Source organism: Vombatus ursinus, unplaced genomic scaffold (genome assembly GCF_900497805.2).
Source record: "Vombatus ursinus unplaced genomic scaffold, bare-nosed wombat genome assembly UNPS02014176.1, whole genome shotgun sequence".
In the NCBI taxonomy this organism is placed as follows: domain Eukaryota; kingdom Metazoa; phylum Chordata; class Mammalia; order Diprotodontia; family Vombatidae; genus Vombatus; species Vombatus ursinus.
Window position 1 is genome coordinate 1,527,807 of NW_020953954.1, and position 14,750 is coordinate 1,542,556.

At 54.3% G+C, this 14,750-nt stretch overlaps 1 protein-coding gene across 1 annotated transcript in view; it reads left to right on the forward strand.

The window, feature by feature from the left end:
- LOC114041648 (mucin-5B-like) overlaps positions 1-14,750 on the forward strand; it is a 30,932-nt gene that overhangs the window by 12,743 nt on the left and 3,439 nt on the right. Inside the window, exons 15-26 of the mRNA XM_027860204.1 lie at positions 493-619; positions 2,921-3,176; positions 4,537-4,571; positions 4,849-4,970; positions 5,574-5,722; positions 6,650-6,788; positions 6,879-6,992; positions 7,653-7,832; positions 8,550-8,789; positions 9,818-9,974; positions 10,628-10,756; positions 14,420-14,564. Of these exons, the coding sequence (XP_027716005.1) occupies positions 493-619; positions 2,921-3,176; positions 4,537-4,571; positions 4,849-4,970; positions 5,574-5,722; positions 6,650-6,788; positions 6,879-6,992; positions 7,653-7,832; positions 8,550-8,789; positions 9,818-9,974; positions 10,628-10,756; positions 14,420-14,564 (1,793 nt within the window). The remainder of the gene's footprint in view (positions 1-492; positions 620-2,920; positions 3,177-4,536; positions 4,572-4,848; positions 4,971-5,573; positions 5,723-6,649; positions 6,789-6,878; positions 6,993-7,652; positions 7,833-8,549; positions 8,790-9,817; positions 9,975-10,627; positions 10,757-14,419; positions 14,565-14,750) is intronic.

Sequence of the window (14,750 nt, forward strand, 5' to 3'; positions counted from 1 at the left end):
AGGAGGGAAGGAAGGAAGGAAGGAAGGAAGGAAGGAAGGAAGGAAGGAAGGAGGGAAGGAAGGAAGGAGGGAGGGAAGGAAGGAAAGAAGAAGGGAAGGAAGGAAGAAGGGAAGGAAGGAAGGAGGGAAGGAAGGAAGGAAGGAAGGAAAGAGGGAAGGAAGGAAGGAGGGAAGGAAGGAAGGAAAGAGGGAAGGAAGGAAGGAAGGAAGGAGGGAAGGAAGGAAGGAAGGAAGGAGGGAAGGAAGGAAGAAGGGAAGGAAGGAAGGAAGAAGGGAAGGAAGGAAGGAGGGAAGGAGGGAGGAAGGGAAAGGGAAAGGGAAGGGAAGGGAAGGGAAGGAAGAAGAGATGGCTCTGCCACAGGGAGGATGAGATGGCAGTCAGGGGTCCCATAGAGTAGACTGGATCGCCCCCTCCCCCATCCCCAGGATGAGGAACAGCCCAACAAGGGACTGGGGCTCTTGGGGCCACTGAGGGTCTTTTCTGCTCCCCAGAATTGCATGTTCGACACGTGCAATTGTGAGAAGAGTGAGGACTGTCTGTGTGCGGCGCTGTCCTCCTACGTGCAAGCCTGTGCTGCCCAGGGAGTGCTGCTGAGGGGCTGGAGGGCCGGGGTCTGCAGTAAGTGAGGCATCTGTGTGGCCACTGAAGATTTGACAAACACTGTACAGATATCACCTCATGTGATCCTCATAACAACTCTGGGAATCAGGGGCTATGGTCACTCCCATTTTACAGATGGGAAAGCTGAGGCTGAGAGTTCACACAGCTAGTTAGTAAGTGTCAGACCAGAACTTGAACTTAGGTCCTCCTGAATCCTTTATGACCCCTGCAGCCTCACAACAGCTCACGTCTCCATTGAGTTTGGAGCTCTGCCCAGCACGTTCCTAATGGCAGCTCTGTGGTGGTGGTGGTGGTGGGGGCGTTTGAGGGAGTCCTAGTGGTTTCTTCATCACCCCCTTTTACAAATGAGGAGACTAGACTCAGAAAAGAGAAGTGGCTTGTCCTTGGAGTTTCAAGAATCCAGCCCCCTAATTTTACAGATGGGGGAACTGAGGTCCAGAAGAAGGATAAGCCTCAGTCAGATTCAAGTTCTGAGCCCTTCCAGTGACCAAGAACTGGGAAAAACTGGGAATCAGTGCAGGGGACAGGAGTGTGAGGAGGGTGGGGGGAAGGGGCAGATGCCCTGGGGGAGCCTGTGTGCCCCCCATTCACTTACACACATACTCACACTCAAGCACCACTCACACAATGCAATCAGATACACACCACTTTCACATACAGTCACACACTCACACACACACACACATGCCACTCACACACATACACAATCACACACTCAGATACAGACATACCACTCATGCAATACACACACTTACACACACTCAAACTCAAACACACACTATTCTTACACACATGCACATAGTCATGTATACTCACACATACACATTCACATATATTTGCATTCAGACACCACTCCCAGTCACACACATTCATACAGACACACCTCATATGTATTTGTACACACCCACATATACAGTTATACACACATACACTCACACACACAACTCATACACAGTATTACACTCAGATACACACATACATACAGTCATGCACACTCACAATATATTCTCTCACATTCAGACATATGCTACTCACACCAGTTACAGGACACCTCTGTACTCAGTGATGGGCCTGAGCAGGGATGAGAGCTTTTCATCTCAGGGTGTCCAGTGTCCAGAAAGAAGGGAGGGATGGAGAGAAGAAGGAAGGAAGGAAGGAAGGAAGGAAGGAAGGAAGGAAGGAAGGAAGGAAGGGAGGGAGGAGGAAGGGGATTTATTAAATGCTCACTATATGTCAGGCCCTTGCTCAGTGGCCTCCCTGGAGCTCAGGAAGGCCCTGCCTCGCACTCAGTGCCTAGGGAGGTGCCAGGCTTTCTGTCTGTGGCCTCAGAGGCACAGAATTGCTGCTGACATTTTGGTAACTCTCCGAGGTCTGTCAAACATTTAAAGCCACTCTCTCAGTTGGCCCTCCCCACAGTCCCAGGAGGAAGGGGCTACAGGTACCATTGTGCCCATCTTATAAACAAGGAAACTGAGGCTCAGAGAAAAGTAAAGGGATTTGGCCATGGTCACACAGAGAACCTGCCAGATCTAGAAGCAATGGCAGAGGAGCAAGGGACTTTCAGACCAAGCCTTGATGCCAGGACAAATGGCCTAACATAGAGAGCTTTCTGACAGTGAGAGGGGCGCTGCAGCTGGTAGTGAGTTCCCCATCCCACAGATCTTCCTCCAAAGGCTGGATGGGTCCTAACTGTATCTGTGCCAGAGTGTGGGGGTTCCCTGCCAGCTTGGGGACTTTGGGATTCTGTGACTGCCATGTCCCATCAAGGCCATGGTCCCAATCTCCTGAGAAACCCTCTGGTAGGTAGGGCAGAGAGCAGGGGCAGCTGGGCCTGAGGGCTGAGGCTGCTGGGGGCCCAGGACAGGCCAGCTTTAGAGAGAGTGGGGGAGTTAGGGGGCCTAGGTCACAATTCTGGCTTTGACATCTGCTTGCTGTGCGACCTTGGGCCAGTCCCTTCCCTTCTGGGTCCTCACAGAATTCTAACATGGAGAGCTAGAAAGGTTTGAAGCGGGCATCTGGCCCAACCCTGTGCCTTTACAGATGGAGAAACAGAGACCAACATGGCAGAGCTACTTACCCAGGTTTACAATAAGTTACAAAGCCAACACTCGAGCTCAGGTCCTCCCCTGAGTCCCCCTAGGGCCCGTTGGGCAGATGGGCCAGAGCTCTGAGGAGTTTCTTAGGCAGGGGAGGGGCCAGAGCCCCCAGGAGCTCCTTAGGCAGGGGAGGGGCCAGCCCCCCACACCCTCCCCCCCTGCTGGCCTCATGTTTCTCAGGTCCCTGTTTCTCCCCCTTCAGCCAAATACATGGACAGCTGCCCGAGCTCCCTGAGTTACAGCTACGTGGTGAAGTCATGCCAGCCAACCTGCCGCTCCCTAAGTGAGACTGACGTCACCTGCAGCATCCACTTCAGCCCCGTGGATGGCTGTGTCTGCCCCGACGGCACCTACCTCAATGACGCAGGCCAGTGTGTGCCTGCCACCCAGTGCCCCTGCTACTACAAGGGCACCATGGTGGCGCTGGGAGAGACCGTGCAGGAGAACAGCGTAGTGTGGTGAGAAGAAGGAGCAGGGCCCCGGACGTGCCCAGGGGGAGCACCAAGGGCAGAAGGGGGCCATGGTCAGTGACGTGGCCGGCAGCCCCCAGGGGCAGCTGGAGGGGGACTAGATCCCCATTTGACATGTGAGGGTACTGAGGCCCAGAGAAGGGAAGGAATTGGCCTGTGGTCATGCAGCTAGTAAGTGTAAGAGGGAGGATTTGAACCCAGGGCTCCTGACTCTCAGCTCAGGGCCTATCCATCCTCCCCATGGCTTCCTTGTAGCTTGAGCAGCCCAGTTGGTGAATGAGCCCCTCTGAAGGCAGCTTCCGAGGCAGCTTTCTGCTCTGTCCTGACTCAGGCCCCTCCTCAAAGAGCCCTTGGGGAGGGCCTGGAGACCGAGCTGGAGACAAGGCCATCTGAGCAGGGCTAGAGGGCCAACTGGCCACCAAGCAACAAGCATTTATGAAGCACCTACTGTGTACCAAGCCCTGTGTCAGGCGCCAGGGACACAAAACCCAACTCTGCCTTCCAAGACCTTGCGTTCTGATGGGGGGGACAACATGTCCATCGTGTGTAGACACCAAAAATGTCCAGATAATACAAGATCATGGTGGGGGTGGGGCAGGGCTGGCTTCTGGAGGGAGGCTTAGAAAACGTTTCCTGCAGAAAGTAGCACTTGGACAGTTTTGAAGAGAACAAAGGATTTTAAAGAGGCAGAGGGGGAAGTGGGAGCAGATTCCAGTCTAAGAGGGCAGCTGTGCACAATCTCGGATGTGAGAGATGACGTGTCTCATGTGAGGAAAAGCAAGATAGCTGTTAGCTGGACCACACCGTGCAGGAAGGGGGATGATGCAGAACAGGGTTGGGGAGATCAGCTAGACTTCAAAAGCTCAACGGGGCATGGTCTGTTTATCCTGGTGGTAATAGGGAGCCATGGGGCTTACTGAGGGAGGGGGGTGCTTTCAGAAGATCACTTTGGCGACCAAATGGAGGATGGAGGGCCTTGAGGCAGGGAGGCCAATTAGGAGGCCATTGCAAGAGTCCAGAAATGAAGTGACCTTGAGTATATGAGATACTATGAAGGTAGAAATGGCTTAGATTTGTCAATGGATTGGATGCATGGAGAGACATCCAATGGATGAGGAGCAGTGGGAGGGGGTCGGTTGCCCACCTTGTGAGCCAGAGGTGCCCGGCGTGGTCGGGTGAGCCTAGAGGATGGTGGTGCCCTCAGCAGCAATAGGAGAGTGAGGAAGAGAGGAGGGTCTGAGCACCACTCCAGACGGTTGAGTTTGAGGTGCGTACAGGACATCCAGTCAGATGCACAAGAGGTGCCTGGAGTCTCTGGAGTACTGCTGACATTTCCTTCTGCCCATAGTTCTTGCACCAGTGGGAAGCTGAGCTGCTTTGGAGTCATGGATCCAGACCCAGGTACCAGCCCTCCTTTCCCACTCCCACTCTCTGCTCTCTCCTGCTGACCAGAGCTGCCCCCGGGGGCTGTGGGGCAATGGCTAGGGTTTTCTGGGAGAAGATACCTAGCAGAAATATAAACCTTGGGTTGGCGCCCCTTCCTGGGCCTGAGGGCACTCCCCGCCTCCCGCACTCAGGCCGGGTCCAGCTGTGCCCCATGTCCAACCTGGGGTCAGGCAGCTGTGGGTGTGAAGGAACAAAGCCTCGAGGGCCCACCTCACCCCGTTCTCTTCCTCCTCAGTCTGCACGGCTCCCATGATTTACTTGGACTGCAGCAACACCTCAGCGGGAGCCCCGGGGGCCCAGTGCCAGAAAAGCTGTGATACCCTGGACGTGGCCTGTGTGAGTGAGGTGGCCTGCCCAGGCGGAATGCAGGCAGGAGGCCCATGTTCATCCATGGGGAGCCCTCAGAGCTGGCTCAGGGAGCTCAGAGACGTCACTGTGGGGTGTGACCAGACCATCACGGAGTCCCTCCCAATTCTGTGCCCAGGCATTTCTGAGGGTTAGCAGCCTGCGTCCATTCAGATTTGCCCCTACCAGTCAGCCACACACCTGCCAGCGGCTCCTGGAGGAGGCAAAGCTTAGGGCCTAGTGTTTGTCTTTACAAAAACCTGAGCTTGTGTGCCAAGGGGATGTGCCCGTGGTCAATGCCTGGGCAGCACTGTCTCTCACAAGCCTCTGCCCAGCAGGGAGTGGTCCACGGAGCGTGCCAGGCTCCCCTTGCTTGCTCCATACAGCCTTGGTTAGATGGGCCCTTGATGAGGGCAAGGCCACTCAGGTTACCAGGTTACCCATGAGATCTGTTCTGAAGCCAAATGAACTTAATAGATGAGGACTGAATCTCCTTCGGGGCCACAGCCCTACAGGATGGGTCAAACAGGGTCACACATGGTGTCTGACAAACGCTATCCCCAAGTGGTCCACTCACTGTCCTTTTTTGAATAGTACAACCCCCAGTGTGTGTCCGGCTGCATCTGTCCCAGCGGTCTGGTGAAGGACGGAAACATCTGTGTCAAGGAGGAGGACTGTCCTTGTGTTCACAATGAGGCCTCCTACAAATCAGGGGAAACCATCCAAGTGGACTGTAACAAGTGGTAGGTAGGCGTGGGCAGAATTGGACATGAGTGAGCTCTGAGGGCCTGAGGATCAGGGCAGTAGAGCAGGCAGGAAGGGACTGGGAGGTCGTCATGTCTGACCTTCACCTTACAGATGAGCTGAGGCCCAGAGAGGGTCACCCAGCTAGGGTCTGAGGCAGGATTGGAACCCAGGTCTCCCTGACCACAGAGAGACTCCATACAAGGTCCATCGCTCTGTGCTGCCCTCACCAGGAGGGAGAATCTGAGGCCTGGGTAGCTCAAGGTAGAGCAGAGAGGGAAGTCTGGTGACCAAGTTCTGGGAATACTACAGAGGGATGCTTGTTCAGGTATGGGTTGGACGCGATGCTCATAAGGTCCCTGCCAGCCTTGTGATGCTGAGCTTCGCTGGGGCCAAGGTCCTTGACTAAGAGCCAGATGCCATTGGAGAGGAGTCAAGAAGCCACCTCAGTAGGTGCGTGAGGGTGAGCTCTGGCTGTAAACACCCCCACCTCCCGGCTCACCTGGCCACCAGCCAACCCATCCCCCCACAACACCAACATCTGCAGAGCACTTTCCTCCCAACGAAGTCACCATTTTACAGATGAACAAACAGGTCCAGAACAGTTCAATGACTTCTCCTGGGTCATCCAGGTTGAACATGGTAGAGCCAGCCCTCCTGACTGAGCTCAGGGCTCTACTCCCTGTGCCCCAACAAGAATTCAGCATCCAGGGGGGAGAGGCAGGCTCAGCCTGGGGGAGCAGCCATAGGGATCAGAGAAGGGAAGGCAGGAACAGTGGCAGTCAGGGGAGGCCTCCTGGAGGAGGAGGCTGAGACGTGCTGGGCCCTGAAGAATGATGAGGGTGTGCTGGAGGGTCCTGCAAGCAGGCTCCAAGAACGAGCACCCTGGGGAATAAGCTGTTTTCTTCCAAACTCTTGCTTCTCAGCATCTGCAAGAACCGGAGGTGGGAGTGCACCCAAGTCCCATGCCTGGGCACGTGTGCAGTCTACGGAGACGGGCATTTCATCACCTTTGACAGCGAGCGCTACAGCTTTGAGGGGAATTGCGAGTACACCCTGGCCCAGGTCTGCTGCTCTGTTCCTGCTTTCCCCATCCGCGGCTGCCCAAGGGCAGTCCCCAGACTTTGTCACTTCTTCCTCTCTCTTCTCCCCCAGGACTACTGTGGAGGAGACACCACCACAAACGGGACCTTCCGTGTGATCACGGAGAACATCCCTTGTGGTACCACGGGCGTCACCTGCTCCAAAGCCATCAAAGTGTTTCTCAAGGTGAGTCGGGGAGCCGACTTCTATGGGAGCCCCGCCTTTCCGCCCGAGACAAGGGCTTTCTCCCCGCTCTGGTCCAGCGGGTGTCCCCTCTGGGGCCCCTCCAGGGAGGAAGCAGGCTGACCGTTCCAGCGTGGGCCAGTCCTGAGTCTGGGGAAAGCTTTGTTGGTCTTGGACAGTCCCGTGGGTTGCTGATCTCAGTGACTCGGGCTCCCTCCGATGACCATCCTACCACTCCATCCTGGGTAGCTCTTGTCTGTACCTCGACATCAGCCTGCCATCGGGTGTCTGCCCAGTGCTAGAGACCTTCCTTGCCTTCTTCCAGCCCAGATTTTCCTGGCTTTCAGCCTCATTTGGCCTGTTTGCACTGCCCCTGCCCCGAGTGTCCTTGGGGGCCAAACAGAGAAGGGCTGGTCCACCTTCCATGGATTACTAACCAAGGCAGTGACTGCTCAGATACCTTCAGATGGATTCTCCCCAGGCTTCTACCCAAGGAAAAAGTCTAAAATCCAACCACAAATAGCTGGGTTGGGGGATGGTCAGTGCTGCCCCACTCCCACAGAAGACCATGGGGAAGAATGAGCTCCTGGGACAGGAGAGCTGAAGGGAAAACCTACAGATGAGGCACTAACTCAGAGGCCCTCCGCCTTCCTCCTTTTCTAGGGAACTGAACTGATATTCAATGAGGGCATTGTGAAAATGGTGGAGAGAGGGCCAGGCAAGGACGTCCCGTACAAGATCCACTCCAGAGGCATCTACATGGTCCTGGAGACCCAAGCGGGGATGGTTCTGATGTGGGACCGGAAAACCAGCATCTTCATTAAGTTAGACCAGCACTATAAGGTCAGGCCCGGCCATGGCCGTCGATCAGGGGAGAGGGAGTTCTTGGAGGAAGGGGCCACCTCAGTCCCCCCGGGGCTGCCTCTTACACATCTTTGGTGTCCTGGTGCGTGGGAAGGACCTGACTGCCTCCAGCCAGCTATGTGGCCATAGGAAAGCCCCTCCCTCTCTCTGGGCCTCCGTTTCCCCAGCTGTAAAGGCTCCCACTGTATACTTCATGGACCTATGATGAGGAAGGCACGAGGGAAACATGAGTCCTGCTCTCTGAGCTTGGGACTTCTCTTGCCTTGAATGGGGGTAGCAGTATTTATACGATCTGCCCTCTCCGCCCACCAAGGGTCACACCTTAGAAAGTCTCTGTCCTCCCAGACTTCCAAGGTTGGCAGTTTCCCGGGTGGATGGAGGTCCCAAGCCCCCACCCGAGGTGGCGGATAGTCAGCCTGGAGCTGAGTGAGGCAGATGTGTCTGACTCCAGGCCGGGCCCCTGCCTCCTGGTGGAGCCCTGCACTCTGTCCACAGAGCCTAGGAGAGCATCGTCCTCTGCAGAGGCCTCCTTTAGCGGTGGAATGCACCCATCTGGGATGGCGGTTCTACAGCATCACTGCTGACTGCAGAGTGCGATTCTCGGTCCGGGAGATCCTGTGAAGGGCCCTCAGCTCCAGAGCGAGGCAGCAGCCCCCACGGGGATCCTGAGCCTGCTCTCTGGGTTTCTGTGTGCAGGGGAAGGTCTGCGGTCTCTGCGGGAATTATGACGGTAACAGCATGAACGACTTCACCACCAGGAGCCTCTCGGTGGTGGGCGATGTGCAGGAATTCGGGAACAGCTGGAAGAGCTCCCCCTCCTGCCCGGACGCCGTCCCCACCAGGGACCCCTGCACTGCCAACCCTTACCGCAAGGCCTGGGCCCAGAAGCAGTGCAGCATTATCAATAGCGCCGTCTTCGCCGCCTGTCGTTCCCAGGTACTTCAGGGTATGCCAGGGGTCATTCCTCCAAGGCAGGTGTGCCAGGTGCTAAGCCCCACATAGGATACGTGCCAGGCCTGGCTCTGCAGCTGCATGTATACACTTCTGGCTGTGTGAAGCCACACCTGGAGCCCAAGGGGAAGGGGCTTACTTGCTGCCTTCCTGCTGAAGCACCCTGGCCAGCCCACACTCTCTTCCTCCGGCTTTTCTGTTCCCAGGAGGAGAGTTGGTGAGCCTTGCCACTTTAGACAACATTAGCTGCCTACGGGGTGCCAGGCACTGTGCTAGGGATGCAAAGATAAAAATTACTCACTCCTGCCCTCCGGGGGTTCAGATTCTCCTGGGGGACGTGACTTAGCCCCAAGAACAGTACAAGGAAAGATGAGCAGAGAAAGAACGCTGGCTCGGTAGGGGTCAGGGAAGGCTTTGGGGAAGAGGGACCCCCTGCCCGCAGCTGAGGCTGGAGAGAAGACAAAGCTTACCTGATTATCAGCCATCCCTGTTTGGTTGGCCTGGCAGCCCCGAGAAGAGTCTACTATGCGCCAGGCCCCCAGCATGACCGAGCCCTTTTCCTTTCCCTGAGCACCCAGCCCAGGCACAGTGGGGCCGCCCTCTTGGGCCGTGGCAGATGAACCGGTTTGGATGGCTTGTGCTGGACATAGGAGCATCAGCCTGCCTTTGTAGCCAAAGCAGCACACCTCTCTTAAGTGCCTGCTGTATATACGGCCCAGGCTGCAGCCTGGAAGGGGGTGGCCTTTAGATAAGACAATCACAACCAGACAGTGATGGCGAGGGCTGGCCAGGGAGGGCCGAGGTCCCAGAACCTAAGCCAGGCCAACCACCCAGTGTCTGGGAGCCGCTACCATAGGCAGAGCCCTGGGCTGTGACCTGGGGTCAGAGAGACAGAATATGGTCCAGTCTCTGCCCATCAGGAGCTTCTGCCTTCCAGAACAAAGGGCGGAGCGACGGGCAGAGAGTCAAAGGCCGGAGTGGGGCTCGGACCCTAAGCTCCTCTTCCCTTCCAGGTGGACTCCACCAAATACTACGAGGCCTGTGTGTTGGACGCTTGTGCCTGTGACTCTGGGGGAGACTGTGAGTGCTTCTGTACGGCGGTGGCAGCCTATGCCCAAGCCTGCAATGATGTGGGCGTTTGCGTCTCCTGGAGAAAGCCAGACATTTGTCGTGAGTTGATGGCTCATCTGTCAGCGTCTGCTTCCTGACACACTGGGTGGGGAGGGGCTGGGGAAAGCATGCACAGCCTGGAATGCTCTGACATGGATAAGCAGCATGCGTACAACCCACATGTATGTGCACACCCCAGGCACTTGGAAAGCTGGGCGCCCTCATTCTATCAGACGAATCTGTGGAGTCTGGTTGTGTGCCAGGCACAGGACAGACAGAAGCAGAGACAGAGGAGCTCTCAGCTGGGAGTGGGTGGGCCACACACACAGCCAACTGCTATAAAGGATATTGCAGATGTGACAAGGGTGGAATCCAGGCAAAGGTCCGGGCAGTGGCCGGGCAAGGCTTCCCATGGGCAGGGAGTGTCTGGAATTGGGCTTTGAAGAATGAATAGCAGTCCCCCAAGTGAAGCAGGGAAGTGAGGTGTTACAGGCATAGGGTCCTGCCTGAGCAAGAACATGGAAGTGGGAGAGGAGGGGCTGGATAGAACAGTTATGGGATAGAAGTCCTTGCCTTCTGGGAATTCAGGAGAATGGCTGTTGAGGGACTAGTCTTGCTAGACAGCCTTCTGCTCTCTTGGTGTTGGGGACACTGGAAACCAGGGAAGCCCTCCTCTTCTCCCCAGCCCACTCCTCCCCTCTCTTTGCCTTCAGCCATGTTCTGTGACTTCTACAACCCCCACGGGGAGTGTGACTGGCACTACCAGCCATGTGGAGCACCTTGTCTGAAGACCTGTCGCAACCCGAGTGGGAAATGCTTGGTGAACTTACCTGGGTTAGAAGGTATGCCCAGCCCTGAGAGCTAAGACTTGATCCCCAAAGAGGAAAATGGAAAGCTCAGAACTGGGGACAGCTCCCTGGGGGATGGGCAGGGTGAAAGGCCAGTTTATTCCCACAGTTTCTGATCTACTCTCCGTCGTTCAATCAACAAGCGATTACTAGATGCTTCCTATGCTCCAGGGACTGTGCTAAGTTCTAGGGATACATAGAGAGGCCAAAACAGTTCTTGGACATAAAGCTCTCACATGTTAAAGGGCACAATATGGTACCTGCACATACAATGTAAATGGAAGAAATTCTCAGAGAAGTAGGCTCTAGCAGCTGGGGGGACCAGGAGAGGCCTCCTGCAGAAGGTGGACCTGGAGCCAAGTCTCAAAGGAGGCCAAGGAAGCTAAGAGGTGAAAGGGAGGTGGGAAAACATCCCAGGCCTGGGGGACAGATAGAAAATAGTGTCATGTACAAGGACCAGTAGTCAAGAGGTCAGTGTTACTGGGTCGAAGAGGACACGTTGGGGAGTAAGGTGTAAGAAGACTGGAAAGGTGGGAAGGGAGTGGGTTAGGAAGGGCTTTAAAGACCAAACAGAGCATTTTGTATTTGCTTCTGGAGATTGTTCAGGAATGGGGTGATATGGTCAAGATGGAGGATGGACTAGAGTAGGGAGAGACTTGAGGCAGGCTGGCCCCACAGCAGATATTGCAATAGTCAAGGTGTGAGGTGATGAGGGTCCGAACCAAGATAGGGACAGCATCAGAGGAGAGAAAGGGATATATTGGAGAGATGCTGCAGAGGCGAAATGGACCAGAGATGCTGCAGAGGCAAAATGGACCAGAGGTGCTGCAGAGGTGAAATTGACAGGCCTTGGCATCATCTTGGATGTGGGTGGTGAGAGAGTAAGGAGTCCAGGATGACTCCTAAATTATGAAGAAGATGGTGATACCCTTGACAACATTTCGGAAATTCAGAATGATATGATTTGGGAGTAGGGTGGGGAAGATAATGACTTTTTCTGTAGATATGTTGAGTTTTAGTTGCCTACAGGACAGACAGGTTGAAATGTCTAACTGGCATAGTTGGTGATGAAGGACTAGAGCTCAGAAGAGATATTAGGGCTGGTCTGAGGAAGAGGAGGGGGAGAGGCGGCAGTGGCAGCAGGCTTTTGACCAATTTACATCATTTCTTTCTTTCAAATAACTTGATATGCTTTGTGAAGTAATGACGTGGGTAAAAAAAATAAGTTCTAGTGGCATATAAGGAATAAAGCAGTCACTTACGTATTATTTTTCAAACATTTTTAAAAACTGAAAACATTCTTGAAAAAAAGATGCTAGGGCCGGATATCTCAATCTGGAACTCATCTGTAGAGTGGTTTGCCTAGGCGAGGAGGAGGGCCACCTCTTCATCACAGACTGGAACAAAGGAGAAGATTGTGGGGCCAGATGTCTAAGTGAGGTGAGATCAGGACGACAGGGCAAGGAACTTGAGACCATTTTTGTCTACCAGGTATGAGGCTAGCTCCTCAGATGAGAGGGTAAGGGCAGAGGCTGCCATGGGCCATGGAAGGCTTAAGAAGATAAGACAAGGTCTGGAATGGCCATTTTTGTGAGTCTGCTAGTGACTCAGTTAGAGAGAAATACAATGGTTGCCTTGCAGTGAAGTTAGGGTTAGTCAGTTTGTCAATAAGGGTGTAGGCAGCAGGTGGTGGGAGTGATCCAAGATTGGCAGGGTATGATTGGCGATGTGGGGAAGGGACAAGGATTGAAAAGAGAGGACAGTTTAATTGTTAAGCTGGTTGGCCAAAGAGTCAGGATGGGGAAGGAAGGAGATTTTAGCCAGTGCAGCAGTGCTGGCCTGGGAAAGGTCACAGTGAGGATTCTGGAACTCAGAGCTTTCCAAGGTTCCAAGATCGGGGGTAGAAGGGAGGGGTTCCAAAGTGCAGTCCCCATACAGGCTGCCCTGAAATCTGACTTGCACCCCTAGCATGGGGGCCAACTCCCCCAAACAAAAGACCACCGATTTCTGACACGGCCCTTCCTCCATCATGCCTAACCTCAACTGTGAAGGGATTCCCTCTGATTGGGATCAGAAAACTAGGGATGGCTGGGACCCAACAGTCTTTGAAGTTCCTCCCAACTCTGAGATTCTGAGAATCTATGAATGATACTTCCAAGTTGGTCCCTAGAGACTAGCTATTGAGAGCGCAAGGTCAGATATCATCTGGTTTAAGTCTTTTGGGGAAGGAAACAGGATCTAGGGTGAGGGCTGTGAGAGCCAGCTAGGAGGTTCAGTGGATAGAGCCCTGAACCTGGAGTCAGGAAGATCTGAGTTTCAATCCCTCCTCAGATCCTTACTAGCTATGTGACCTTGGGCAAGTCACTTAACCTCTGTCTGTCTCAGTTCCCTCAATTCTAAAATAGGGCTAATAATGGCTCCTCCCAGTCAAGGTTGTTGGAAAGATCAGATAAGGTGATATCTGAAAAGCACTTAGCACAGTGCCTGGCATACAGTAAATGCCATATAAAAGGCAGCTTTTGTTGTTGTTAGTTTCTGGGTCTGGAGCTAACTTGGCAGTCTTCTGGTCCATTTGGGCATTTCCTCTGCTCAACCCCCACCCCCACCCCAGGCCTCAATGTGCTCAGACCCAAGATCCTTCAGATACAGATGTCGGTCCTGAGGTCCTGACCTTCCAGTTGAATAGATCCTGGAACCTGCCCCAGTGGGAAAGCCAGGGGTGGCCTCTGCTCCTCGTTGGCCGCCAGAAGTCCTGGGGAATCAAACAGGCAGAGTTGACTCTGTGCTTATTGACTGTGTCTTGAAGACTCTTGCTGGCCTATTGACGGAGCCTGGGAGGGACAGCTCTGCCTTATTCCTGACCAATAGGGATTTTTTTTTCTGAAGGGAAGCTGGGGCTTCCCCATCACCTGGCTGAGCTGGCTAATGGCCTTCCTCACCCACGAAGTGCATAGGGCAACTCAAGCTAATTGCCGAGATTAGGAGATGGGTCAGAGCTCTGATAGATCCAAAGTCTAGCCTGAACCATGAAAGGATGAGCAGAAGAGTGATGTCTGGGCTTGGACCTGATCGCTCCTGGCTTTGCCACCAACACTCTGCTGTGTGACTTCGGACAAGCTCCCTTCTGAGCCTCAGTTTCCTAATCTGTAAAACAGAGTGGTTGGGCTGCGTGCTCCCTAAAGAACATAAAGTGACCTCAGCCAGACCCAATCTCAATTGAGGAGAGAATCATGGACGCTCTACCTCTAGCCTGTCCCTGACTGGGAGTCCCGCCTGAATCTCCTGACTGGTGGTCACTGGGTTTTTATTTCAGGACCTCAGGTCAGGGAGGAATCCACCGAATCCCACTTAGGGACAGCTTTCATCGTTGGGGAGTTATTCCCGACATTAAAACTAAATCTCCCTCCCTCCTTGCTCCTGCTTCTGCCTCTTGGGACCAGACAGAATCAACCCTAACCCTCCTCCCCATGACAGTGCTTGAGGAGGGTTCTGCTGCTCCCTCCCCCAACCTTCTCTTCTCATACTAAACATCTCCAGCTTCTTCCAGCAATCCTCCTCCCTTTGGTCATGCAGGGAGAGCACTGTCTGCTCTCTTCCCTCCTCTTCCTTGGGGAGTGGACCCCTCACTGAAGCCTTGTTCCTCTCTGCCCGCCTCAGGCTGCTACCCAAACTGCCCAGCCGAGAAGCCTTTCTTCAGTGAAAGCCAGATGAAGTGTGTTGCACAATGTGGCTGCTACGATGAGGACGGGAGGTATCATGAAGTGGGAGACAAAGTCCTGAGCCAAGCCAACTGCCAGAGCTGGTAGGTCAGAAGGGTAGTTCTGCCCTCAGCTTGGGGAATGAGAAGAGCATTAGCCAACGTCTGCCCCAGACTTTCCAGAAAGGCTCAGTGGAGGAAGTCCGTTCAGTTCAACATGCGTCATTAATCACCTACTGGACACACAGGAACTACACTAACAGGAAAGGTCTCTTGTAGAAGGCAGCACTT